Source organism: Anopheles moucheti, chromosome 2 (genome assembly GCF_943734755.1).
Source record: "Anopheles moucheti chromosome 2, idAnoMoucSN_F20_07, whole genome shotgun sequence".
NCBI classification, from domain to species: Eukaryota; Metazoa; Arthropoda; class Insecta; order Diptera; family Culicidae; genus Anopheles; species Anopheles moucheti.
The window spans coordinates 1,988,296-2,011,799 of record NC_069140.1 but is presented as its reverse complement, the minus strand read 5'-3'; the positions used below and the strand labels follow the sequence as shown (position 1 = coordinate 2,011,799).

The 23,504-nt window shown below is 45.1% G+C and overlaps 5 protein-coding genes across 7 annotated transcripts; 2 read left to right on the top strand and 3 right to left on the bottom strand.

The window, feature by feature from the left end:
• Positions 1-1,216: 1,216 nt before the first annotated feature.
• LOC128297454 (26S proteasome non-ATPase regulatory subunit 5) lies at positions 1,217-2,941 on the bottom strand. 2 transcript variants are annotated; one of them, XM_053033092.1, is made up of 5 exons: positions 2,717-2,941; positions 2,498-2,651; positions 1,909-2,428; positions 1,650-1,833; positions 1,217-1,581 (listed from the first exon to the last, which is right to left on the bottom strand). In XM_053033092.1, the coding sequence occupies exons 1-5, from the start codon at positions 2,881-2,883 to the stop codon at positions 1,218-1,220; spliced, it is 1,389 nt and encodes a 462-aa protein (XP_052889052.1). In that variant the 5' UTR covers positions 2,884-2,941; the 3' UTR covers position 1,217. The 2 variants fall into 2 exon arrangements, with proteins under 2 accessions (XP_052889052.1, XP_052889051.1); XM_053033091.1 differs by having other exon boundaries at positions 1,909-2,651.
• Positions 2,942-3,303: 362 nt separating this feature from the next.
• LOC128299934 (AP-3 complex subunit mu-1) lies at positions 3,304-5,343 on the top strand. The gene is made up of 8 exons (XM_053036095.1): positions 3,304-3,557; positions 3,623-3,710; positions 3,771-4,096; positions 4,166-4,325; positions 4,395-4,695; positions 4,772-4,923; positions 5,000-5,046; positions 5,117-5,343. Exons 1-8 carry the CDS (start codon positions 3,523-3,525, stop codon positions 5,250-5,252), a joined length of 1,245 nt encoding a protein of 414 aa, XP_052892055.1. The 5' UTR covers positions 3,304-3,522; the 3' UTR covers positions 5,253-5,343.
• Positions 5,344-5,406: 63 nt separating this feature from the next.
• Positions 5,407-11,754, bottom strand: LOC128309855 (retinal homeobox protein Rx-like). The gene is made up of 3 exons (XM_053046376.1): positions 11,133-11,754; positions 6,013-6,215; positions 5,407-5,947 (listed from the first exon to the last, which is right to left on the bottom strand). Exons 1-3 carry the CDS (start codon positions 11,752-11,754, stop codon positions 5,576-5,578), a joined length of 1,197 nt encoding a protein of 398 aa, XP_052902336.1. The 3' UTR covers positions 5,407-5,575.
• A 926-nt stretch (positions 11,755-12,680) lies between these two features.
• On the bottom strand, positions 12,681-22,843 carry LOC128309757 (biotin--protein ligase). Its single transcript, XM_053046261.1, has 11 exons — positions 22,717-22,843; positions 22,194-22,631; positions 21,912-22,117; positions 20,995-21,846; positions 20,786-20,931; positions 20,577-20,715; positions 20,308-20,508; positions 20,056-20,241; positions 19,839-19,988; positions 19,622-19,765; positions 12,681-14,292 (listed from the first exon to the last, which is right to left on the bottom strand). The coding sequence occupies exons 1-11, from the start codon at positions 22,841-22,843 to the stop codon at positions 13,783-13,785; spliced, it is 3,099 nt and encodes a 1,032-aa protein (XP_052902221.1). The 3' UTR covers positions 12,681-13,782.
• LOC128309597 (kinase suppressor of Ras 1) lies at positions 14,534-19,310 on the top strand. 2 transcript variants are annotated; one of them, XM_053046143.1, is made up of 3 exons: positions 14,534-14,676; positions 14,823-15,523; positions 15,622-19,310. In XM_053046143.1, exons 2-3 carry the CDS (start codon positions 15,157-15,159, stop codon positions 18,843-18,845), a joined length of 3,591 nt encoding a protein of 1,196 aa, XP_052902103.1. In that variant the 5' UTR covers positions 14,534-14,676; positions 14,823-15,156; the 3' UTR covers positions 18,846-19,310. The 2 variants fall into 2 exon arrangements, with proteins under 2 accessions (XP_052902103.1, XP_052902028.1); XM_053046068.1 differs by having other exon boundaries at positions 14,534-15,523.
• Positions 22,844-23,504: the final 661 nt, after the last annotated feature.

Genomic DNA, 23,504 nt, shown 5'->3' with positions numbered 1-23,504 from the left:
AGGTCGTTTAGCCATGCTTAATGACAACATTGTTGACAAAGATTCACTTCATCATCGCTTCATCTTTATTTGGTTCTGTTTTCCCCCCGCTACCAGACCAGGGGATCCGATCAACACTCGGTTGAAAAAATCGCGCAGACGACAGGTAAGCAGATATTCACCAAGCGGAAGACGACCATATCAAGAGGACTCTTGGGTCTTTGCAGTGACACCCGCAATGCTTCCTCTTGATCTCCCTTCCTGGAAGAACATCAGAGGTCGTCTGAAGAATGCTAAAAATTCCGATTCTAGCCGTCACGGGTCTGCAAATCCCTTGGATCATCCAATGACGTTACACCTGCCGCGCGACCAAACATCGGCATCGGCTCGTTAAATCAACAACACAGACGACACAAGCCGGCATCGGGAACACGCCTTCCTTCAATAATGTACACACGTCCAATATGCGGTTGAGATCATTTCAAGACTAGTTCCTCGTTGCATGACCGTGACCCCTCGTGTAAACATCGTGTAAGATCTCGTCGTTCTCTGCTTTTCGCCATCCTAACCACTTCAAATCTGGTTTGTCCACTAGCTGCCCCGAGCCTGTAATGTCCGGCATAGGTCCGGTTCCGAACGTACTTATCATTCCAGCATCATAACCGATTGATAAAGTCCTGAAGTGTTGACATTAGAATCAAATAGCCCAAAAACCGCTAAGCAAATTAACGGTTGTCCTCTATAAACGTTGATCGGATATATTTCTCTTACGTTACCTGCAAATAAATGATCATTTTCAAGGTTTACTTCCAATTCCAAATGATTGTTTCATAAATAATTAACAATTAGGGAAGCACGATCTGAATTGCTCCTATATTGCGAATCCAAAGTGACACTCACTCACAGTTCCTGTTGAACTATGCGAATTCCGATGGACAGTGAAAGTGTTACCCAGACCTTCAAATTAGATTCTCACGACATGACACACATATTTCTCCATATCCATTCGATGAACGTGAATACTTCACGTTCGTTCCGTTCCAGCGAAAACGCAGCTCAAATCCGTATTCGCGAAGTAAAAGTTGCATGACCGTACCTATTCGCGCGTCAAACATTGCGAGAGATTTCTCAATAATAAATATTCTTATAATATTATCTGATTCATAAGTTTATTCCTTTATGACACGTATAAAACGAGTGGTAATTGAAAAAATATTAGAATTGTATGTGTATTCCTTTTACTGATCGCCTTCAATTGCCACCTCTACAACTGCCTTCCGATAGAATGCACCTTCTGACACGTACTGCTTCAACGCATTAGCCACAAAACTTTCGAGTGTGGTGCATAGTGAAAGCTTCTTTATCACATCGAATTTAAACTGCGCCACGTTAACGTCGTTGTCCATCCTACGGTTTAGTAGTAGCTCATTGAAACCGGCAGTATTCTGGTAGAACAGCTGTCCCCAGCGATGATCGACTATGGCGGACAGTAGTTTCAATGCCGCCATCTTTATGTTGGGGAATGGAACCTTAAACAGTTCGTGCACCAGTTCAAGATCTTTGCTGTCTGTCATGGTTTCGTACCATTCTTGCGTAATGCTCCTGTGGGATCAAATGCTTCTAGATTAGCAACCACTGTATCACTCAGATCATGCGCTTCATAAACTTACGAGATCATGTTATCAATCGGTTCGGTGCCTCCCGTTAGTAGATTTGTGAGGCATTCGATCAACCGAACCTTGTAAGCTTCCAGCGTTGAATGAAGCACGCCCGGAAACTCCTTTAAAAATATTTCCATTTTTGCCTTCTGATAGTTTAGAAATACTTTTCCTTCATGTGTAGAGCCAACCATGCCTGGAAATTGCATCAAATAACACAATACATACTAACAAAAAATAGAACCATAAACACAAAACTAGAAATACATACCTAGACAATCGTACGCGATGGTCATCAGCATCGGGTCCTCTGGAGATGTCAAGTCAAACATAAATGTTACCCATTCGGGGTGTCGGGCAAGAAACAGACCCGGCTGAATCAGTGCTGCACTGGCCAAAAACTTCAACGCATTTGGCAACACGAAGCGCACATACGGTGTTACCTTGTCCGGGACAAAGTTTGTGCACACCTTATGGAACAGATCGTGCGCCTCGACGTAGTCATATCCCTCCTTGGTGGTTAGCAGCTGGGTCAGAATCTGTAGTACGCTCGTCTGCAGCAGTACGTCATCCTTCTCGAGATCGATCAATGCGCGTTTAATGATAGGATCCGCAGTCTGCAGATAAGCCGGGTGCTGCTCAACTATTGTGCAAACGATTTCATACACCCGGCATCGAATCGTTTCGTCCGAAGTCAGCACCGAGAGTAAATTCTTCTGCACCGCAGCTTCGGTGAAGATTGGGGGCAAGGATTTTATCAACACGTTCATCAGAGTGTTCACGTATACCTCCTTCATTGGGAGACATTGCAGAATAATTAGCTGGATGTTGTTCGGCGATATGGTTGCCGAATGGTATACCATGGCGGCAGCTCCACGCAAACCGAACTGCTTCACCGTGTTCTTTGGATGGGTCAGGCATCGTTCGACGAACTGATCAATTACCACCGACCCGTTGGGGTAAAACTCCAGCGCTTTGTCGTAGATGATTCGCGAAGCGGTTGTGTGTTGATCGCTAGAAAATGTTAAATTTTCATCATTCCGTTCATTGATTTTCTCTCCAGCAATGCCAGCACTTACCTGTTTGCATCGGCCAGGAACTTGAAGAGACTCTCGGAACACAGCATCACTTCGTAAATTTCCTGATCTACATCGGCCAACTTGCTTTCCAGCACGTCCAAACTGTTGGTACGGGTCTCCTTGATGGCTAAATTACGCATCAAATGCTCCAGCTGGTTCACATCCATGATTATTCACAAGAATATTCACCAAAACGCAGGAATAAACAAAATCCACCGACCAAAACACTTGTCATGGCAGTAGACATTTACCAAAAGGCTCAAGCTACATACAGGCTGGATGTAAGTTCATAAAGGCGGAAGAAAATAAAAAAATAAATAATTTTGACTGTATGCACAATTGTATTATTTTTACAATAACTACAACTAACAGCCCTGCACTTGCAACTGCAGAAAAACTGTGTAGCAAATAAAATCACTGCGATATTGCGTGAATAGCGAGATGGCCTGTGATACACTGTGTCGTATTTTAGCAGCGATGTCCAAATTTTGTCTCAGCATTATTCCATAGTGCAAAGCAATCATTTCATTTGACAGCAATATCAAACGTAAACAACTAACTATCGAAGAAAAAAGTCCGGAAAGGCACGTACTCGTCATCGTTTCAAGTAAAGTTCTTTTGTTGGTAATTTTTAAGTAACGCAACTGAAACAGAATCTTCTGTTAAGTTAGTTTGTGCAGTTTGACTTGCAGTGACTGTAGAAGAAAGAAAGCAGATTGTTTGGTTTTCTCTCCGTACCTCAATTACGCATATTAACCAGAACAGCTGCTACACAACTCGATCCGCTGTTGGCCGGCTGGAATAAAATGATACACAGTTTGTTTATTGTTAACAGTAGCGGGTAATATAAGCAATACGACGTTTCAATCCTTCGAGCAATACTAAGTGCGGTTTTCTCATTCACAGTGATGTGTTTTTGGAAAAACATTGGCGCAGTGTAGTTTCACGCACCTGTGTGTCCTACTTTCTCGATGTTCACCGTGAATCCGCCAATGTAAGTATGAATATACGCTTCGTTTTCTTTTAGCACACTAATTGAATTTTTGCTGCATAGAACGTACCACCGGTGCTTTCCACTCCTCACCATTATCTGGTTTCAATTCAACGCAATGGAATCTCTCTGGTAGCGGCCTGCAAGCAAGAGTTTCCACCACTGTTCGTGATTGAATTCCTGCACCGTGTTGTGGACACGTTCGAGGATTACTTTTCCGAGTGTAATGAGAATGTCATCAAGGAAAACTACGTGATCGTGTACGAGCTGTTGGACGAGATGCTAGATAATGGGTTCCCGCTCGCTACGGAGTGCAACATACTGAAAGAGCTTATCAAACCACCGAATATTTTGCGCACGATTGCCAACTCCGTCACGGGGAAATCTAAGTACGGTTTACATGACGCAGTTTACTCGCGATGAAATTCTCATTTGTTCTTGGTTTGATTTTATTTCAGTATCAGCGGGACGCTTCCATCCGGTCAATTATCGACCATACCATGGCGACGTACCGGTGTCAAGTACACGAACAACGAGGCCTACTTTGATGTCGTGGAAGAGGTCGATGCTATAATCGATAAGAACGGGCAAACTATCTTTGCTGAAATTCAGGGCTATGTACGTTCTGCAGCTGATCCGTGAGAAACGAAAGCCGTATTCATAGCATTTAATTTCCCATTTTCACAGATTGACTGTTGTATAAAACTCAGCGGAATGCCAGATTTATCTCTTTCGTTCATGAATCCGCGTCTGTTTGACGACGTGTCATTCCATCCGTGCGTCCGTTTTAAACGTTGGGAATCGGAGCGTATTTTGTCATTCGTTCCGCCGGACGGTAACTTTCGGCTAATGTCATATCACGTTGGTTCCCAGAACATCGTAGCCATTCCCATCTACGTTCGTCACAATCTTGTGCTGAAATCTGGCGAACAATCCCGACTAGACATCACCGTTGGGCCAAAAACGACAATGGGACGGACGGTTGAAGGTCAAGCAGGCGATATATGACAACGGCAAACCTGGAGCATATGAAATGAATAATTTTTCTTTCACTATCGCTGCAGGTGTGAAGCTGGATATTTGCATGCCCAAAGCAGTGACAAATTGCTCGTTAGTGGTAAACCAGGGCAAATACACGTACGATACGGTGAACAAAATTCTTCACTGGGACGTCGGAAGGATCGATGCGGCAAAGTTGCCAAATATTCGCGGAACGGTAAAACCAACAAAAGTCGTATAACTTTATCAATCATTTTACCTATCTTTGCAATCGTTTTGTACAATCCACGTAGGTTTCTGTTGCGGCCACTAATTCCACTCTTGAAACCACAATCGACAGGTACGTTAACATTTCACTTGTGAAGGTTTACATTCCATTAACTTTCTTCTCTTGTGCTGCTTTTATTCAGAGTACACTTTACCATCTCCCAGATGGCTGTTTCCGGACTGAAGGTGAATCGATTGGACATGTATGGCGAAAAGTACAAACCCTTCAAAGGTGTGAAGTACGTGACGAAAGCAGGCAAATTTCAAATTCGTATGTAAGCCCAAGAATACGCTACGTTATTTGCTTTAGGCGATAAACTTCCAACTGTGCTGAGCGAAGAACAATGAAACCTAAACCAGTATCAGGTTCGTACAATAATTTGATCATGTTTATTACCCTTAATGTTGTGTGCGTGCGTTCTGTTTGGTGTGAAATAAGAAAGAAAATTGTGTTAATTCTCCACTTTCCAACCTTTGCGCGGTAATGCAATGTTAATATCATAAATATGTAGCCTTGTGAGGTGCAACCACGGACCGGACGTTACGCGACTAAGTAAGGTGGTGGTGCTAGTATTAAGTATCATCACGGTCATCATCTTTCGTTAAGTTTGTTGCAGATTGTTTAAGTATTTTAGGCTGGGAAATTGGTACGATTGACTGCAGAAGCTAGCATCCTCGTGCTGGGGAGGTTTGTACGGAGCATAGAACTGTCCAGTTCTGACTGTGCCGGCGGGATGATGCGCATGATGGTGATGATGCTGCAGCTGTGACACGACAGGAGAGAAGATGGAACTTAACGTAGAAAACGACAACGAATATGGTGTGTCCGGCTTTTCTACACCAAACCCAAGCCCGCTTGCCGAAGGAATGGTACCGGGATGAAAGAAGTCTTCCGCCTTAGCATTACTGCCACTCCCCGATGTTGAACTACGCTCGTTCCGGCGGAACTTTGCCCGTCGGTTCTGAAACCAAACCTGTGGAAGGGTGTTCCGAATAGTCACTTTTACATGTACAGCGCCTCAGTTACGCCTCATCCTACCTGAACTCTGGCCTCACTAAGACCCACTTTGGTCGCTAGTTCTTCTCGCACGAACGCGTCGGGATAGTGAGTTTTTTCGAAAATTTTCTCCAATGCCGTCAGCTGGTTGGTGGTGAAGGTGGTCCGATTGCGTCGAGGTTTTTTCAGTGAGCATGATTTTGACTGCATGTGCATGTCGGGTTTGTGCAGACTGTCTTCCAGCTCTGTTTTAAAGATAAGAAGGGGAAAAACACACCATGGGAACGGGTTTTATAATATAATTATATCTAATGCTCTCTAAGATCGCACAAAAAACTGTTTCAGAAGTTTATAAATGATTGTCACTTAACACGACACTCGCCCAGAACGGCATGGGCAATTAATGTTTGTGCTAATTTAATTTACTTTACACGCACGATTAACACTCATCGCGCACCTACTGTATCTCGAAAAAACCGACCATTAATTCACACCATGAGATGAATCCTCGCCTCATTATGTTCTCGTTCTGCTCTTTTAGAACTTTGGCCACCAAAAACCCCTTGAACGCAGGTCTGTTTACTGTGGCACACTTTATGTGTCACAACAAAACCACAATCGCGATGATTGACGGGCAAAGATCCCTGGGAACAAAGGGGAAACTTAGAAGGTTTTGATGTTGCCTTTGGGGGATGGTTTGGAAGATCAGAAGCACGTGCATAATATGATAAACAAACATAAGCTGCTTTATTCCTCATACACGCACACAGATGATTGATGAGCACTTACGCACATTGCTACTATTTATATGAAAATTAAATCATTATAATTGCTGACGCAAGTTATTAAAAGACGAATTCTGAAGCACGCAACAGCAAAAAACATCTTTGGTTGTTTATAATTAAATCTTGCGATAGGACTCACTGCGATCAACACTACTTAAAAAATCATTTCACACATTGACACGGTTGATGCAACTAAAAATAAAACATCTTCCCAACAAAATAACCCTTCTCCCTCGGGAGACACAACGGGGTATCCAGTAAACCAGTAAAAAGTCCCCAATTAAATAATTTACCTTCCCCCACGATCGAGTTCTTCCCAACATTTTCCCGCGCAAAACAACACAGAGACTGCACTTGAAACTAGCCTCGTTAAAATGATCATGAGGACCAGTAAGGAACTCTGGCGAACAGGCTTTAAAGATCATGAACCGAGTTCCCTTATGCACCGAGACTGTGGAGAACGGGAAACCTAACTGACTGACTGTCTTGACTGACTGCTGGAAATCGGCTGAAGCGGAGACAGTTTGAAAGCGATACACATGACTTAATCCCAACAAATCAGATCATTTTACAACTCACTAAACCGTGACAACAGCCACTCTTCGGGGGCAGCGGGGGCATCTTTTTTATCCTGTACCCCGGAAGATCTATTCTTGTTCGTTTCCCGCAAACAGATAGGGGACTACTCCGTTTGGTGACGAGTTCCCGTCATTAGTGGCTCTGCTGCTTGCTGTGTCATTTGCGCGGTTCGCTTCAAACGATTTTCACCACACGCGCAGCAGTAAGCGCGGGTTCAAGGGCTTAAGGTAGCGGAGAAGCGCCAGATGAGCCGCCGGGATCAATGATGGATGGTGAATTATGCATGTGAGCAGCGCTGTTGGTGAAACACAACTGGAAGCAATAAAACCACCGGGAGAGAAGGAAGGATTGCAAACGTTGGGTAATTTCTTTTCGCAACCGGGACTGCGTTTTCCCTGGGAACGAAAAATGATCTTGGAGACAGGTCGAGAGATATTCGGTCATAAACTGGATGCACTCAAATTTGTTTTGTTTGACCTAAATCCTTTCTTTCAGAGAACTTGGACTTGGAACTTTGATATCTTCATGTCTTGTGGAGATTCGGTCAAGTCGAAATTTATATCCAACCATGTTGATAAACCGCATTTACGCAATTTCCAATTTCCACACACAAAACCGTAGAATTCTCATGAGATACGATCGTATGGAAAGGTCTCAAAACTACTTTAAGATGTTCCATTGCAGTCCGTATCATCTCGCTAAATCTTGGAATCTTGGAAATTATTTAAAACCCTGCAAAGGAATGTTAATAGAGGTATGAAACGGGATGATTACTAGGAACAACTGTGTGTTCCTACAGTACAGCCCGGGAATGTCATTCGTTTCAGCACGCTTGTTAACCAGATCACTTCCGCTTTAACTGACTTTCTTTTTTCTTCTTCCCGGCATCATCGGTGCTCTTTTCATTTACCGATCACTATTCCACCGGGTCACCAAGATGCTTCGTCCTTCAATCCTTTCGAGGATAGACTAGAGAAAACGACAAAGTAAAACGCGCAACAAGCGATGGTACATGCATTTCCCTGTTCAGCGGAAATGTAGCTCAAGCGCATTTTTCTTTCTTCTTTCTCCTATTCAGACAAACGACACGAACCTTGAGCACGAGAAAACGATACACATGAGCATAGGAAAACGATTTCTGCAGTAAGCGCGAACTGTTTAGCAAATTTCGTCTAACGCCCGAATAGCGCATCTTTCCCTTTGGGTGCACGCACGGTTGTATGGTTTTTCTCGCGTAATTGAATGGGACAGGTCGCTTTTCCATTGTCCGATCAACTCTTCTTATTACAATACATATGGAAAGTATGATACACTCTTTGTTGCACTTATGAGTGTACTTAAAAATAGATTTCTATTGCGGATATTGAAAAATCCTGGATAGCGCAAATTGTTATTTTGTGCAAGATAAATGCACTCAGGAAATATTGAGAGTCTTTTGGGGTGTAACTTCGTTTTTTCTCGGTGTATTGTTTCCTAACAGACATTTAGAACTTCCTGGACTCCTGAATCATTGAAAAAACCATTCACAAATTGGCCGACTGTATATCTTCGACGATATGTAGCGGAAGTGACCTGACTTAATCTTCACCCTAATGATTAGCCACTCTTCGACAGTAAGCTTTATCGGTTTCAATAACGTTCCTATGCCAAATACTTTAAAGACATCCAGTTCAGATATAATTCTTGATAAAATTTCCATATCTTTCCCAAATCTCACGCACGCACTGCGAAAGGGTCGTGTTTATGGGACGTTTCTTTTTTAGTTTTCTTCCTCTTGTGATCTTCATTCGAAAACGACCACGGTGGCACCCATATGACGTGAGGAGAAGTTTTGCCTGTGCGTCTTGTGTGTCACTGCATCCGCATATCCTCGAAACGAATACCGACAGCTTCACGTTGCGGCAACGCGCAACGACACAACCGACGGAAGATCGGACGGAGGATGGTTTGTGTAGATATTATGGCTGAATTATTTTTGGAACAATCAATCCCAATTACGACGGAAGCCTGTTGAAATGTCCTCATCTGCTGCCTGGTTTCCAACACGCCACGTGTGTTTGCACCCTCACAGTCGTTGCAATCCCCCGCGCCCTTCCACCAATCCGGTTTCGGTATCCATTTCAAAGGAAAAGATAAATTTTTCCACCGTCTCGCTCTTTTTACTACTTTTCCCTGGGAGGTTAGCAAAAGGGGTAAAACATGTCCCCCGCTCGAACAACAAACGATTTTTTTAAACGCGTCGTGACAAAAAAGTGTAATTGCATAAGTTTAAACGCATTTAGTGCTTTCCTCTCCGTGCTGTAGAACAGCTGGCTGTGAGCAAGGTAAAACATTTCCGGAGCATGATCGACACCGTTTGGAGAAGTTGTCGTTTGAAATATCATCATGATCGCACGACAACGAACTCCAATGCCTTCCTTTCTTCATGTGTTACCCACTGCTGTGCTCACTGCTCCGATCACTTCTCGGAAAAGGTAATAAATGAGATTTAAATAAGACTTACTTTGTGCCGGAAGCGTGTGGCGGACTGATTGATTTTCGGAAAACTCGTTCATTTCCCCCATATTTTGTGTTTCGAAATTCGTGCAGCCAGAAGAATTGGACTCTCGAACACGCGAGTCCCGAAAAACTAAGCATAATCTGCAAACGGCACGCCAGAGTTCGAGCGAGATCGAGCGAGTGACGCAAAGTCAGTCGCGTAACGGTCGTATGGTTCGTTCCCTAAATTAACATGCCATCAACAATTAGTTGCGATCTTGTCCGTTCTCCTACTAGATGACAGTAAAAACATGATCATCGTTTGCCAGATGTTTTTTTCCACCCCGCTGTAACTTGTGGCTACATGAATCTCGCCATCCCGTGCGTCGCGATCCTGTACGGAGGTTGTAAATTATTGCTCGTTACCACTATCACCTAGCCACCTTTACGATTGCAAGCTCATTTTACCGCAAACGATGTCGTACAACCTGGGTCCGATTGGAATGTTTAGTATCAAAAGAAAATGCTTTGACTTCGTGAGGGAAGGTTTTACTTGATGTTGGAAGGATTTTTTTATTGTACCGACGTTAATAATTGTAACGGCAAAATGTATGATAGGGGATCTACAGGTTTTATCGGTTATGGATTTTTCTCTCGACCAGCGATTTTTTTTTCAGCGACCAGGATTGAATCGGATTGTCGTATGGTCTGGTGTACTGTGCTGCTGGAAAAGGGTATTATTCATCTACGTAGAGGTTTCGGAGATAGGATACAACTATCTGCACCATCAACTAAGTGTTAAAGTACGCTGCGTTCAAAATGACGTTATTTTTCAAAGGAAAGTGATAAAAAGATAAAGGAAAATCTATGCTCTACTCAACCTCTTTGTGCTGATCCTGCCGAAAAAACTACCACTGCCACAAAGTCAACACCATGCACAGTTGAAAGCGAGTTCGTGTGGTTAAAACTGACAATAATAACAGAACACAATAAGAATATTGGAGGAAATAATGTCGCGTACTTGACGATGTAAATTTGTATTCCTACATCAGGATGTATAAAACATCCTGTATATTTAAATAAGTTTTACACAATTTATTCAAAATTTTTCTCTTTACCCTGTTTTCAAGAAAAATATATTAAGAGCTTTTGATATGTCTCAAAGTCAAAGATCTCAAAGTCTATTGATTGAGAGTAAAGAAAAAGGATTCATAAAATTTCAGCATTTTTTTTTGTTTTTAGCGTTTTAAAATAAAGAAGATAAAATTTAAAATAGCTGCATGTTCAGCATGTATTCTTAGGAATTGATCTCGATCATACCATCCTTTTCCGCCGACACTGATATGGATGATTCCGTCGGCATCATCGCCCCAGCAGCATCTGATGTGCTGGATGTACTGTTTAACTGCAGCAGATTGCTCATCAAAAATCGATCCTTCACACCATGTCGCGATTTTTTGTCCACACTCGAAGCGATTGAACCATTTAGACCTGTCGTTGCATCACCGTCGATGGTTAACCCGCCGAACCCAAGCTCAACGTTGCTACCTTCGTAGATCAGCGGTGATCGATGATCGGTCACCATCAATCGACCACTGCCAAACGGATGATGTCCTGTCACGAGGGAGAGCTCACCGGTTCCGGCTGAAGCGTAGTACCGACCGGTTGGATCGGAAATGGACGGAGATACAGTTTCACAATTGGGCACGATCACTTTACCACTCTGGTCACTTTGATTTCCACCGAGCGGAAGATCATTGTTGGGCACGGCTATATTCGATGGACATCCCGGCGGCACATCATACCAAACACTGCCGGGAAGCGGCTTACTGTGGAATTGTTCCTGTGGTCCAGCCGTGGCACCTTCAAGGATGCAATTGGAACTTCCCGACCCTGACTCGCCGTAAGTTCCCGCCGTAACGGTCGCACCGTAGCAATTCATGATGAACTCGAATGAATTCTGTATGTCTGGCCAATTTTACTCAAAGCATCCTTTTTTTTATCCCGAACCCGAACTACACAATCACACACTTTTCACTTTCCATTACTTTGCACACAAGAGAGCACACATGATGCATTTGGCATTCGCTTCCGAACATTAATGAGCTAATTATTTAATTTCTTAATTGTTACACACTTGATCACCCCTCCTTTTCTGACGGATCACGCACACACAACAGTGCACGATCGCACACACATTTTACCGATTCGGCACACAAAACATTCCCACCGTCGTTTGGCTATGCACTTCCAGTGCACTGCTGCTGATGCACTTCCCAGGCTCCTCTCGATCGCAACATAATATCGTGTCTGGTTGGTACAGTCCTCTTTCGATAATTAAAATCAAATGTGCTGCAGTGGTTATTTTATTTTTACTGCGACTTGCGTGCGCACAGTGGTTTCAATCAATATAAGTACAGCTTAACGGAAGGGTGATCTTACTTCAACCGTTATCCGGAGCTGGTTTAAATGCTAGCACTCTTTTTCCACACATATTTTAGTTTTCTTTTTGTCTTAATTTTCCTCTTACTTAGTCCAAAGCTAAAAATGTACATATTTTTCGTTCATATTTACATACAATTATATCAACAACTGTACGGCTTTCACGTATGATTGGCCCACTTGAAAAATAGTACGTTTTGTGCCTTCCTCCGATTGGATGAAGGGTCTTCCGCTTGATATGATCGCTCCTCCTCTTTTGTGGTTCTCGAAACTCTAGTCGAATCTTTATTTCGCCGTGCCTGTCGCAGTGTTCGATTACATCCATCGCTAGAAGAATGTAGGACACACAGAATCAGAGTGCTCTGCAGTGAGATCTTTCGATTTAGAGATGAAAATAAAAGTAATATAAACGCAACATTCGGCGCATGTTATTCTGGACACATAGTTTGTTTATTTTACTTTTGTGCTAACTGCTGAACATCGATCAAGATTCAGAAGATGAAATGAAATTACTTTCCACGTGCGGCCTAACAGGCATAATTTGGAGTAACACACCGGTACATGAATTGGATTTAATATTAGTTTACGGTTCACTTCCAGTCAAGCTGATCAAAATGCATGCTCTTGTATTAATGTTTGATTAACTTTTGTAGTTTTAGATACGCCGAGAAAATTGTAATTGGTGCTTTCAATGATATGAATGATTAATTTTGTTATTCTTTTAGTTTTAAGTAATTAGTTAATTTCCAACGCGCGTCCTTCCTTGCTTCAGCTTGATCTCATTTTGTATACGATTGACTTTCATTACATAGTTAGGGGTAATCTAAAATTGCATTGCAATTCGTTGTAACAGTGGAGTTGCGATCATAGGAACTAATAAAAAACGGAAGCAAACAGTCACCACGTGCACCTCTAACCAACAAACCCATCAGGCAGTAAAATACATCTAGTGTTAACAATCATTATACTTCACACCTGCATTTAAATATAGTTTCTTCTTTATCTACTATCTAATCTTTGAAGAGTGAAAGACATTCCATAAATACAGCTATATTGACGTACATAAGTTGTTCGTGTTTAGCACAATAAGAACTTTCTTTAGATGAAGGATAGTTGTAAAAACCGATGTAAGGTAGGTAAACACTTCATATATGGTTAAGGTACATACTTTCCACTCAGTGATGGAATTTAAATCGAAGAAGGAAATCGAAAGACACATGTAGATGTTGTGAAAACACGCCTTAACATTATCAAGCTACTGGTGGCAGTACATAGATAGTTATTCTAGCAGTAAAACGATTTCCCATTCATCAATTGCCCTCACATTAAATAGTCTAATATCTAACTAAGCCCAAACATTGTCAATATCCAACAAGTTAATTCTAAATTGAGTGTAACTTTGCTTCTTAAGCACATATTCCATTTGTCTTTCATTGGAAAAATAAGTTAGCAGCGGCATACAGGGAATGGCAATGGTTGGTCAATACATCTACATCGACTTTTCCGGAAGGAAATAACATATTGGTGCCTAATTGAACTTGGGAACTATCAATCCCTGCATCATGTCGAAGCTGTTACCGTCCGGATGCACGGACACGGTATCGCCGGACGGTTGTTTCTTCACTAACAGAAAGCCGTACTCATCGATGCCTACGATTGTGCCCTGCAACGACTCACCTTCCGATCCGATCATGCTAATTTCCGCATCCTGATGCAACCAATGCCGATAGTATTCCTGCTGCAGCACTTCAATTCCCTCGCACTGCACTCGGTCGTACATCTCTTCCAGCTTGTTAAAGATAAGGGCAAACGTTTTTTCGTATGATAGCAATGGAAGCGTGGTGGAATGTTTGTTATTGTACTGTGTAATAACATCGTTTAAGCAGAGTGTTGGTTTGCTGTTGTTTAAATTAAGCCCAACGCCAACATTCACAATCGCAACAGTTGCGTCGACCTGCGTGTTGAAGATGCTTCCGCCAAGCTTTGATGCACCGTACGCGTAGATATCGTTAGGCCACTTCAATCCTAAATCTAGTTTCTGAAAGTAGGAAGGAAATCAATATTAAAATTGTTGCCAATTTCCGAACATTTTGAAACGTTTTCCATTTATTCAATTTCCTTCCCGATCGAAATGTATAACTGTTATACTCCTGCACATTCGAACTCTTCGACTCGCACTGCTATAGACCAACGCCACCAAATTACCTGTGACAGCTGTTTGACGTACAGAACCAGTTTGACAGCGAAAAAATTCATTGATTTTTTCGGAAACCAAAAGTGTCCCCAGGAACGAACAAACGACGGCGACGCAAACAAATTCTCGCAAAGGTTCCATTTCCACAGCCAACAGCGGATAAGGGTCGCTGCCAGAATCTCCCGAACGCTCGTCTTCCGTTTGCACCGTGTTGTGCGTTGAACAAAGGTTTGTTCCTTCGTTCCCGTGGCCGGTGTAGACAGAGGCCAAGGCGCAACTTGCCCTACACACTCTGGCTGATTGTGAATACTCGGTCGTGTTTGTGTGTGCACACTGCAGGTTTTCACATTTTCGTATCGATTCCTTTCATTCAGCAACTGTTTCCAATACGTGTCCCTCCATTGGGCCAGAAATGGTCGTGAACGATGTTCGAAAAGTTGCCATTTAGGACGACCTTTCTAGTTGAGGCTCGAAACGCAACGATGAGTGTGCTGAAGAGATGAAGTGTTTTCCCGGTAGCGATAATAGCCAAGAGCGACCTGCACGGGTTGTTGCAGTCGGTAAAAACAGGGGACGACAAACGGTACGAATGTCCAGTGTGTTGGCGCTGGATCCGCACGGACGACGATTGCATTTCACTGGACGAATTTGGTCGCCCGGGCGGCCGGGGCAAGGTTTCGCTTCGACCGCAGCAACCCGCTGACGGCGATGATGATGGCCAACAATAATTCCGGGGAAGTGAAAGCTGCACCAGGCGGCACCGGCAGCGACGGTGCCGGCGACGACGGGGGTGACAGTGCCAGTGCCGGGGGGGACAACAGTGAGGTGAATATCCGCCGCGGGCTGGATGTGATACAGAGCATGATCGATATATCGGCGGATCGGCTCGAGGGCTTGCGGACGCAGTGCGCCACGAGCGCCGAGTTGACGCAACAGGAAATCCGAACGCTCGAAACGAAGTTGGTGAAGCTATTTTCCGATCTTCTGATTACGAAATCGAAGCTTCCGGAGCGGTTGCCCGCACAGGGACTACCCGCAACCGGAAACGAACTCAAGCAATGGCTCAGAGTTGTAGGTAAGTGGCATTTTCCTCGCAAAGAAGGACGACATGATCGATAGCTAAAGTAAAACTCATAATACGCCAAATATTGCTTTTTTCCTGCCGCCACACAGGTCTGAGCTGTGCATCAGTTAATGCTGTGATACAACAGGTCACCACGCTAGAAGGACTGCTCGAGAAGGACGAGAAGGAGCTGCGGACAATCATGGGCAATAACGTGTACGTCCGAGAGGAGGAAATCAAGCGGCTGACGCGCGCCTGCGGCAACCTGCGACGGTGCCGCAAACATCTCGAACTTCCCGCAACTGACGGTGGTGGCCGCAAGGGCACGGAACCGCATGATCTCTTTTGGGATTCCTGGGACCGTCAGCCGGCCTGCCATCGAACGTCACCTCGCGTCAACCGGTCCTTGGGTGGCGGTAAAGCGACCACCAAGCACGGTGCGGTCGCCTCCGGAAGCTACCATATTCAGCGCCACAATAACGGCCCAACAGGTGGGATCGGTGTTGATTCGCATCAAGCGCCACCGGGCACGATGACGACCTCCAATACCAGTCCCCAGACGGAGGAAGGCATGCCGCCGACGGTCCAGCACGAAGGCACATTGCTGAATCCACAGCATGCGATCTCGCCGGATGAAGCTTCCACCAGCGGTTGCACTCCTTCGCCATCGCCACCGAACTCGCCCTCGAACGTACTGCTGCACAACAAGCAGAACCGTCGAGGCTTTCCCACGACACCTCCGCCGAGGAAGAAACACCAGACGACGCTTCTGTCTTACGCATCCACTTCCTCCTGCTCCCCGGCAACGTCGGCAGTATCATCGTCCACCGTATCCACTATGGCGGGCACGAACAACACCACCATTACGACAAGTTCTGGTTCTTGCTCGGCGGCGGAAGCTAGCACAGCGCTAACAAAATCGAAATCCCACGAATCGCAATTTGGAAGCCAGCAGGCCAATGTAGGAGGCGGTGGCGGGGGTGCTGTTACCAGTGGAACAGCCAACAACAACAACAGCCATGCCAATAACAACAATAGCATTAACCACATCAACAACAACATTCCATCGACGGTGGTCTCGCTTGGCGAGGGTTCGCTAACAACTACCACCAGTGCGGGCATGCTGGCCAGTGGCACCAGCAACGGTTCGGGAGGAACATTTGTATCACAGCAGCAGCAACGGTTGATGGGAAATGGAAGTGCGAACCGCATGGGCACATTTCCCCGCAGTCGACTACACACAGAACCAACCATCACGGGGAGTGGTGGTGGTGGAGGTGGAAACAGTAATGTGCTCACTACGAGTGGTGAACATCACCATCATCACCATCAGCAACATCATCATCAGCAAACCCAGTACCATCATCATTATCACCATCACCTGCAGCAACAGCAAGGCGGAGGAGGAGCACCTGGTACTGGGATGTCTCCGGACGCTGGTGGTGAGTACGGTGATCCAGGCGTACCGCCACACCCGACCGGTGGCGTTGGCGTGATGATAACGTCAGCCACCACATCTGCCGTACCGCCGAAGTCGCCCTGCACGCCAATCATCACGCGCGGCATGGGCCACATGATACAGCATCGGTTTACGAAGAAATTTAAAGTCACCAAGAGCACCTGCGATCTGTGCAACAAGCAGATGTTCTTCGGCTTCAAATGTACTGAGTGTAAGTACCGGTGCCACAAGGACTGCAAGTCCAATGTGCCACCATCGTGCGGTCTACCGCCGGAGTTTGTGGACGAATTCAAAAAGTCGCTTCAATCGGACACGCTCTTGCCGACGAGCGTATCGCCTAACATTGGCCGCAGTGGTGGATCGGTAGGCGGTGGCATCATGTATGGTGGTGTTCGAGGTGACGGTAGCAAATCGGGAATGGTTCGTGGGCCGATGCACGCTATACACGCGTGTGGTGGCGGTCCGGATAGCAGTTCGGCCGGATCAAGCTGCAATAGTTCTTCACCCTCCAGTCCGGCTCTGCTCTCACTACCACCGCAGACACCCGCCACATCCAAGTATTCGCAATTCAACTTCCCGGAGGTGTCGAGCGGCACAGGCACCGGTTCCATGATGATGATGAACTACTCGTCTTCGAGCACCGGTGGAACGATGGCAATGAGTGGTGGAAGCGATCGGAGCGGTGGCGGTGGCATTACGATCGAAACACATCCAATCGGTGGTCCTGGTAGCGGTCAGTGTGGGCTTGGTGGAAGTCTCGGCAGTAGCGGAATTTACACGATGGACACAAGCGTCGAAATACCGAAACTCCAGTTCTCCGACATTCCCGATCATAACGTGCCCGGAGGTGGAGAAGATAAAACTGGTTCCGCCAGTGCGACGAGCACGGACTCATCCTCCGATCGCACCCCGATACGGCTCGATTCGACCGAAGAGCGTGACCATGAAAGCAGCTGGCCACGACAAAACTCGCTATCACTGAAGGAGTGGGACATTCCGTACGATGACTTGCATCTGAAGGAAAAAATCGGCAACGGACGATTCGGGACGGTGCATCGGGCGCTCTGGCATGGTGATGTGGCCGTGAAGTTGCTGAAGGAAGACTACGTGGCCGACGAACGGACGCTGGAAGCGTTCAAACTCGAGGTCGCCACATTCAAAAAGACACGCCACGAAAATGTGGTGTTGTTCATGGGCGCCTGCATGAAGCCACCGCGACTCGCAATCGTAACGTCGCTCTGTAAAGGCAACACGCTCTTCACACACATTCATCTGCGTAAGGATAAGTTCAACCTGAACCGTACCACGCTCGTGGCGCAACAGATCTCGCAAGGTATGGGCTATCTGCACGCACGCGGCATCGTCCATAAGGACCTGAAGACGAAAAACATCTTCCTGGAGAACGGAAAGGTGATTATAACCGACTTTGGTCTGTTCAGTGCCACCAAGCTGCTATACTGCGATCTCGGACTGGGCATTCCGGGCGGCTGGCTGTGCTATCTGGCGCCGGAACTGATGCGCAACTTAACACCGTACCGACCAGTGGAGGGTGATCTGCCGTTCTCGAAAGCTTCAGATATCTACGCCTTCGGTACGGTGTGGTATGAGCTACTGTGCGGTGAGTTCCCATTCAAATCGCAACCGGCCGAATCAATCATCTGGCAGGTGGGTCGCGGCATGAAGCAAACGCTCGCCAATCTGCAGGCATCGCGCGACGTCAAGGACATACTGATCCAATGCTGGAGCTACCATTCTGACGATAGGCCCGACTTTGCCAAATTGCTGACGCAGCTAGAACGACTGCCGAAGAAAAGGCTTGCCCGATCACCGTCGCATCCGGTGCAGTTGTCCCGCTCGGCGGAATCAGTGTTCTAGACATGAGGGCGTTCCCAGTGCTATCTGGGAATTCATTCAATGTCGTCCACCCAAGGACACACAGCTACTATTTCAGAATGATCTTCAACAAAGCAACACCTAAACCCCACAACACATTGCCCCGTACTGGTACTGGTTCGATGCTTCATTTGATTTGATTATGTATCAAATGTTACGATGAACAACGCCGGAAACGGACGCTTTGAATGTGTCGAGATTATTATACAGACAACACTAAATAAATATAGGGACGAGAGAGAGTGTATTAAGGATACGCAAGACGGCAGTGTTACGGTAGGAAACTCGCAAAGGATCGATAGTGGAAATTAAGGAAGCAAAGATGAAAAAAAAAACAACCGAAGACAAGTCGATGAAAGTGTGACTATGTTAGGAAAAAGAGATAAAAAGTACGTGAAAAGGACAACATAAGAACAAATTAATCACATCATTGGATCAGAGTTGTAATCTAAAATAGCTTCAAAGTTGAATAAAGTGTGACAAAAATACTACGAAACAATGAAACACATTGAATTTTAATTGAAAATAATGAAGCCAGCGGGTATGACAGCAGAACATTACAAGGACATCACATATTGGGCGAAAATACAAACGAGCAAACCTCAACTCGGATCAATGCCTGGTTCAAATTATCTCAACCCAAGGAAACCAATTGCCCTACGCAGATGACCAAAGGAGAAGTATTCGAATGCAACCGTGGGTGAACTTTGGCTTTTTCTTTCTTCCATAATCTAAATGTTAAAGCAATAAACACTCACCTCATACCCGGGAAGTGATAGAACAGCTGACACTACCGAAATGGCCACAAGATGCTGCACTATCGGCAACCGTTGACCAAGCATGCTGTTCATTGGGATGTGTAGTTGCAGAGAAAACATGGCACAACCAGGAGGACTTAGCCACTGCAAGACAAGAAAGGACATAAGGAAAAATGGTTACAGTAAGTCGTAATGTTTTGTGCTGGGAAGCTCTTACCTGGTTATTGTTCCGACCCTTTCCCTTCGTTTGATAGCGTGCAATCACCATGAAACCGTGCGCCAAAGTCAAGTTGGACACGATCTGCATGGAACTGGTCATGATTGGGGCATAAATTCCAATACGGCCGACCTTCTGCGTAGTTAAATTCTATCATATAGTAGATTAGACACGATTAGAACCAGGAATAACCGATGACAATAAGTTCTACGAATACCTCAAAGTACTCCACGGTGGAAAAATCTTCGGGACAGTGAAATATCATCACTGGGAGATGTGAATCGGATGCTGGGACAGGTGTACTATCTCCTTTTCCACAAAACTGCAGCGTAAGTTCCGTTGTTTGAATTACATTTGGACGGCTCATTGTACTATTCAGCGATTCAAGCATCGCTACTTTTGCCTTAAAAGGATAGATAAGGATAGAAACGCTTATCATTTGATCACTATTCTGAACAACTGCTCTTACCTCATGTTTTCCTAGGAAGTAGGAATTTTTGTAGACGATCGTCTCATCCGAAGCTCCAGTTTTTTCACGCAACTTTAGCCCAATTCGACTTCCCAAGAGGTCGCTTAATATTTCGTAACGCAGTTGGTTCGAATTTTGCAGTGAATTGTCCGCACCATCGATGTTGGATTGGAATTGGGAAGGGTCCAGCTCAAGATGTATCTAAGGAGAGTACAGTTCACAGAACAGTTATCGCAATGCAGCTTATTCTTCTATCCACCTCGACATACCTGAGAAAATATGGCTCTCCCGCCCGTTTTCCTGTTGTGTGCCTCCAGAATGCTGGGTGTATTCCACGTTTCTTCCTGTGCCAAAATCTCCACTGCAAGAGAATGTGGTTTTCCTTTACGATCGGTAACATCCACATACCTAGAACAGAATTTGTACAACTCATTAAACTAGCCTATCCTTGGCATTTCCCACCCATTCCCATACTCACGATATTGGCAGCAAGGTGGATGTTTCTTCCGATTCTAGCGAAAACTGCTTCTTGGCCGGTGACAGCTGATAGCAGAAAATATGATGCAGCATCTTAATTTGTTTCCATTTGCGATACGAAAAACTAACCAGCTCACGTTCACGGATCTGAAAAGCAAAGCTAAACGGATTACCACCCTCTGCAAACATAATGAACCCACCAGGACGTACCTCTGCTGTTTTTGAATCAGGCAGTATAATGTCGAGCATATCCGAGCACAAGCTAAAAACAAGTCCTCCATGCAAAAAATAATCCAGCAAAATCTTTCGCACTTCCGTATCGAGTGATCCGGCCACAATGATCAGTACCGTGCTTTGTTGCCAGCTGCTTGCCATTGCTTGTCCCGTTGTGATCGGATAAATGGTGTACGTGTTCGGTTCAAGCAGGTTGTTTAAGGTTGCGATAACGTATTCCATTGTTGAACTGCTATCAGAATGGACTAGAATGTTCGGTGGTTTCGATACAACGCCTGCTTGACCGGTTCCCAGCCTTAGCCGACTAGATGGGAATGAACTTTTACGCAACGAGCGTATTGACTTCGATGTTGGTACTACGGTCGCTTCGTTCTTTGCCGTCACCGGACTTGGTAACAGTGGTGGATTCGTTTTGGCTTTAAATGGTTCATCGTGATGTTTTGCCGCTCCGTTGGAACTTGTTTCTACAGTCGCGTTCGGTGGTTCAACAGTTGGTGTCGGTGTGTCTTTGGCATCGAATACATCTAGCAATGGTGGATCAGCTACATCCGTTTGGTCTCCTTCATCATTGTTCAACACCTTGGTAACGGTAGTACCGTCTATAGATGAGTCTTTCTCAGTGTGCCTTTCCGCCAATTCTTCCGTTGTGCTTCTAGATATAGTAGCGCCTTCAGGTTCGTCCATGGTGTAGCCAGTATGGCCGTTTACAGGAGTTAAACCATCAGTAAGGTCCAATTGGGACCGGTTGCGGGAATTGCTGCCGCTCGAGAGTAAATCGGCGCGACTTTGGCTGGAAAGTACAGTGCCATCTATCGTCTCCAGAGAAATCTAAAGGAGAAACGCATAATGATTCTAAATATCTCATATTGTAAGTAAATACCCTTGTCACTCACCTTAATGTCATTAGATGAGATTATATCCGGTTGTACTCCAACCGTAGGGTAGCTCATGGGACGACGTTCGGTATCAAACCGCTCAAGCTCAAGAAGATCCGCAAGCCAAGCATCCGTCCAAAGGCTTCTTTCGCTAAACTTCAATAACAAGTCGCTCGAGGTATTACACTCTTCGAAAGACATCTGCTCGCCCAAAGTTTCAACACCTGCAAAACAACGCAAAATAATCAGATTGTACCAGATTGCATTCGATCTGTCGATCAGTGTTTCTGTCATTCGTACTCTCTAATTGGACCAGTTTCAATCGTCCAGAATCGACATCAAATCGTCCACTTCCAAACGTTGCTACAATCAGCTGAAACAATCTTGTGGCATCGGTTTCAAGCAAAACTTCCATACTTCGACCCCTTCGATTTCTCCATGCTAAAAACCGCCCAAATTGACTCAACATCACGGCGGAGCCTTCTTCTCGCTCTGGTTGCGTTGGACAGACCGCTCCTTCCAGTGTCACGATCAGTTGAACGAATTCATCACTCCGATTGACGGCAAGACATTCAAACTGTGTTTTTAGTTCTTCCGGAACGCTAAACCAATCGGACAGTATTATCCGTCGAACTGGATAAACTAGACAACCTCGCTGATCGGGTAAATACCAAATACAGGAGGACACGGTAGCCTCACACGATGCATCGGGAGAATTGAGTTCCGCCGTCGAGTCACCTACACGTGGGGAAGAATCGTACAAAACATAATCAATGGTCTTGATCGGACACTCGCCAACTATCGAAACCAACACAACACACACCATTAGAAGTAGTGTAAAAGCTGACAGCGTAGCGATCGGTCAGTATTTGCTTGATGCTATTTCTTATTGATCTAAATCTTAACGAGGTACGAATGGTGATAGCGAAGTACATAAGTGTGAACAGCATAGTGCACACGAGTGTGAGCCGACGAAAAGGTCAAAGCGAAAACTTTTAAGGGCCAACGGGAAAGATGAATGATGTTACGGACTAGATCGGATTAGATGCGGTTAGTTTTTAAGCACCACAGCAAGACATGCGAGAGGAACGCTCTATAATAGACTATATGATTAGTTGTCGTAATTACTCGTTGGGATGAAAAGGAGCGAAATTCTAGATATCACACACTGCGTTTTTTCCCGTTCGATCCGTTCACGCAATAGCAGACCGATGACGAGATAAGATTGTTTACAATTTTATTCACTGTCACAACATATGGCGCTCATAGTCTTTTTCATTGCACCACTTTCAGGACGAACTGTCAGAATGTTTTGGAGGGTCTATTTCGGAGTGATGGAAAATCTTTAAACTTTGAGTATTTTGTATGAGCTAACTTATTCATAGATTTTTTTTAAGGACTACACGCCAACTAAAGACCTAGCCTGTAGCCTGGCCGTTCAAGATGAATATAATGATTGGACTTGGCCTGCCAGTTCTGATCTTGTATAAATTAATTTACACCTAATTTTAAAGGTCTGCGTAGCAGAATACGGTTTGGATTGGATTTGGTTAAGGTCCTGTAGTGTAATTACCGGTGTGGCTAACTCAGACACCACCAGCCCGCACTCAT

Coding starts and splice junctions, on each gene's coding strand:
- LOC128297454 (XM_053033091.1), bottom strand. CDS start 2,883: ATGGATGTGAACCAGCTGGAGCATTTGATGCGTAATTTAGCCATCAAG. Junction 1,834..1,908: donor CATCGCGTACGATTGTCTAG/GTATGTATTTCT, acceptor TGCAATTTCCAG/GCATGGTTGGCTCTACACAT. Junction 1,582..1,649: donor CCGATTGATAACATGATCTC/GTAAGTTTATGA, acceptor TTGATCCCACAG/GAGCATTACGCAAGAATGGT.
- LOC128299934 (XM_053036095.1), top strand. CDS start 3,523: ATGATACACAGTTTGTTTATTGTTAACAGTAGCGG. Junction 3,711..3,770: donor TTCACCGTGAATCCGCCAAT/GTAAGTATGAAT, acceptor TTTGCTGCATAG/AACGTACCACCGGTGCTTTC. Junction 5,047..5,116: donor CTTGAAACCACAATCGACAG/GTACGTTAACAT, acceptor GCTTTTATTCAG/AGTACACTTTACCATCTCCC.
- LOC128309855 (XM_053046376.1), bottom strand. CDS start 11,754: ATGAATTGCTACGGTGCGACCGTTACGGCGGGAACTTACGGCGAGTCA. Junction 6,216..11,132: donor AGTGTCGGCGGAAAAGGATG/GTATGATCGAGA, acceptor TCTTTAAAACAG/AGCTGGAAGACAGTCTGCAC. Junction 5,948..6,012: donor TTAGTGAGGCCAGAGTTCAG/GTAGGATGAGGC, acceptor ACCCTTCCACAG/GTTTGGTTTCAGAACCGACG.
- LOC128309597 (XM_053046143.1), top strand. CDS start 15,157: ATGATGATGGCCAACAATAATTCCGGGGAAGTGAAAGCTGCACCAGGC. Junction 15,524..15,621: donor GCAATGGCTCAGAGTTGTAG/GTAAGTGGCATT, acceptor GCCGCCACACAG/GTCTGAGCTGTGCATCAGTT.
- LOC128309757 (XM_053046261.1), bottom strand. CDS start 22,843: ATGCTGTTCACACTTATGTACTTCGCTATCACCATTCGTACCTCGTTA. Junction 20,242..20,307: donor ACTTCCTAGGAAAACATGAG/GTAAGAGCAGTT, acceptor TATCCTTTTAAG/GCAAAAGTAGCGATGCTTGA. Junction 19,766..19,838: donor AGGGTCGGAACAATAACCAG/GTAAGAGCTTCC, acceptor CTTGTCTTGCAG/TGGCTAAGTCCTCCTGGTTG.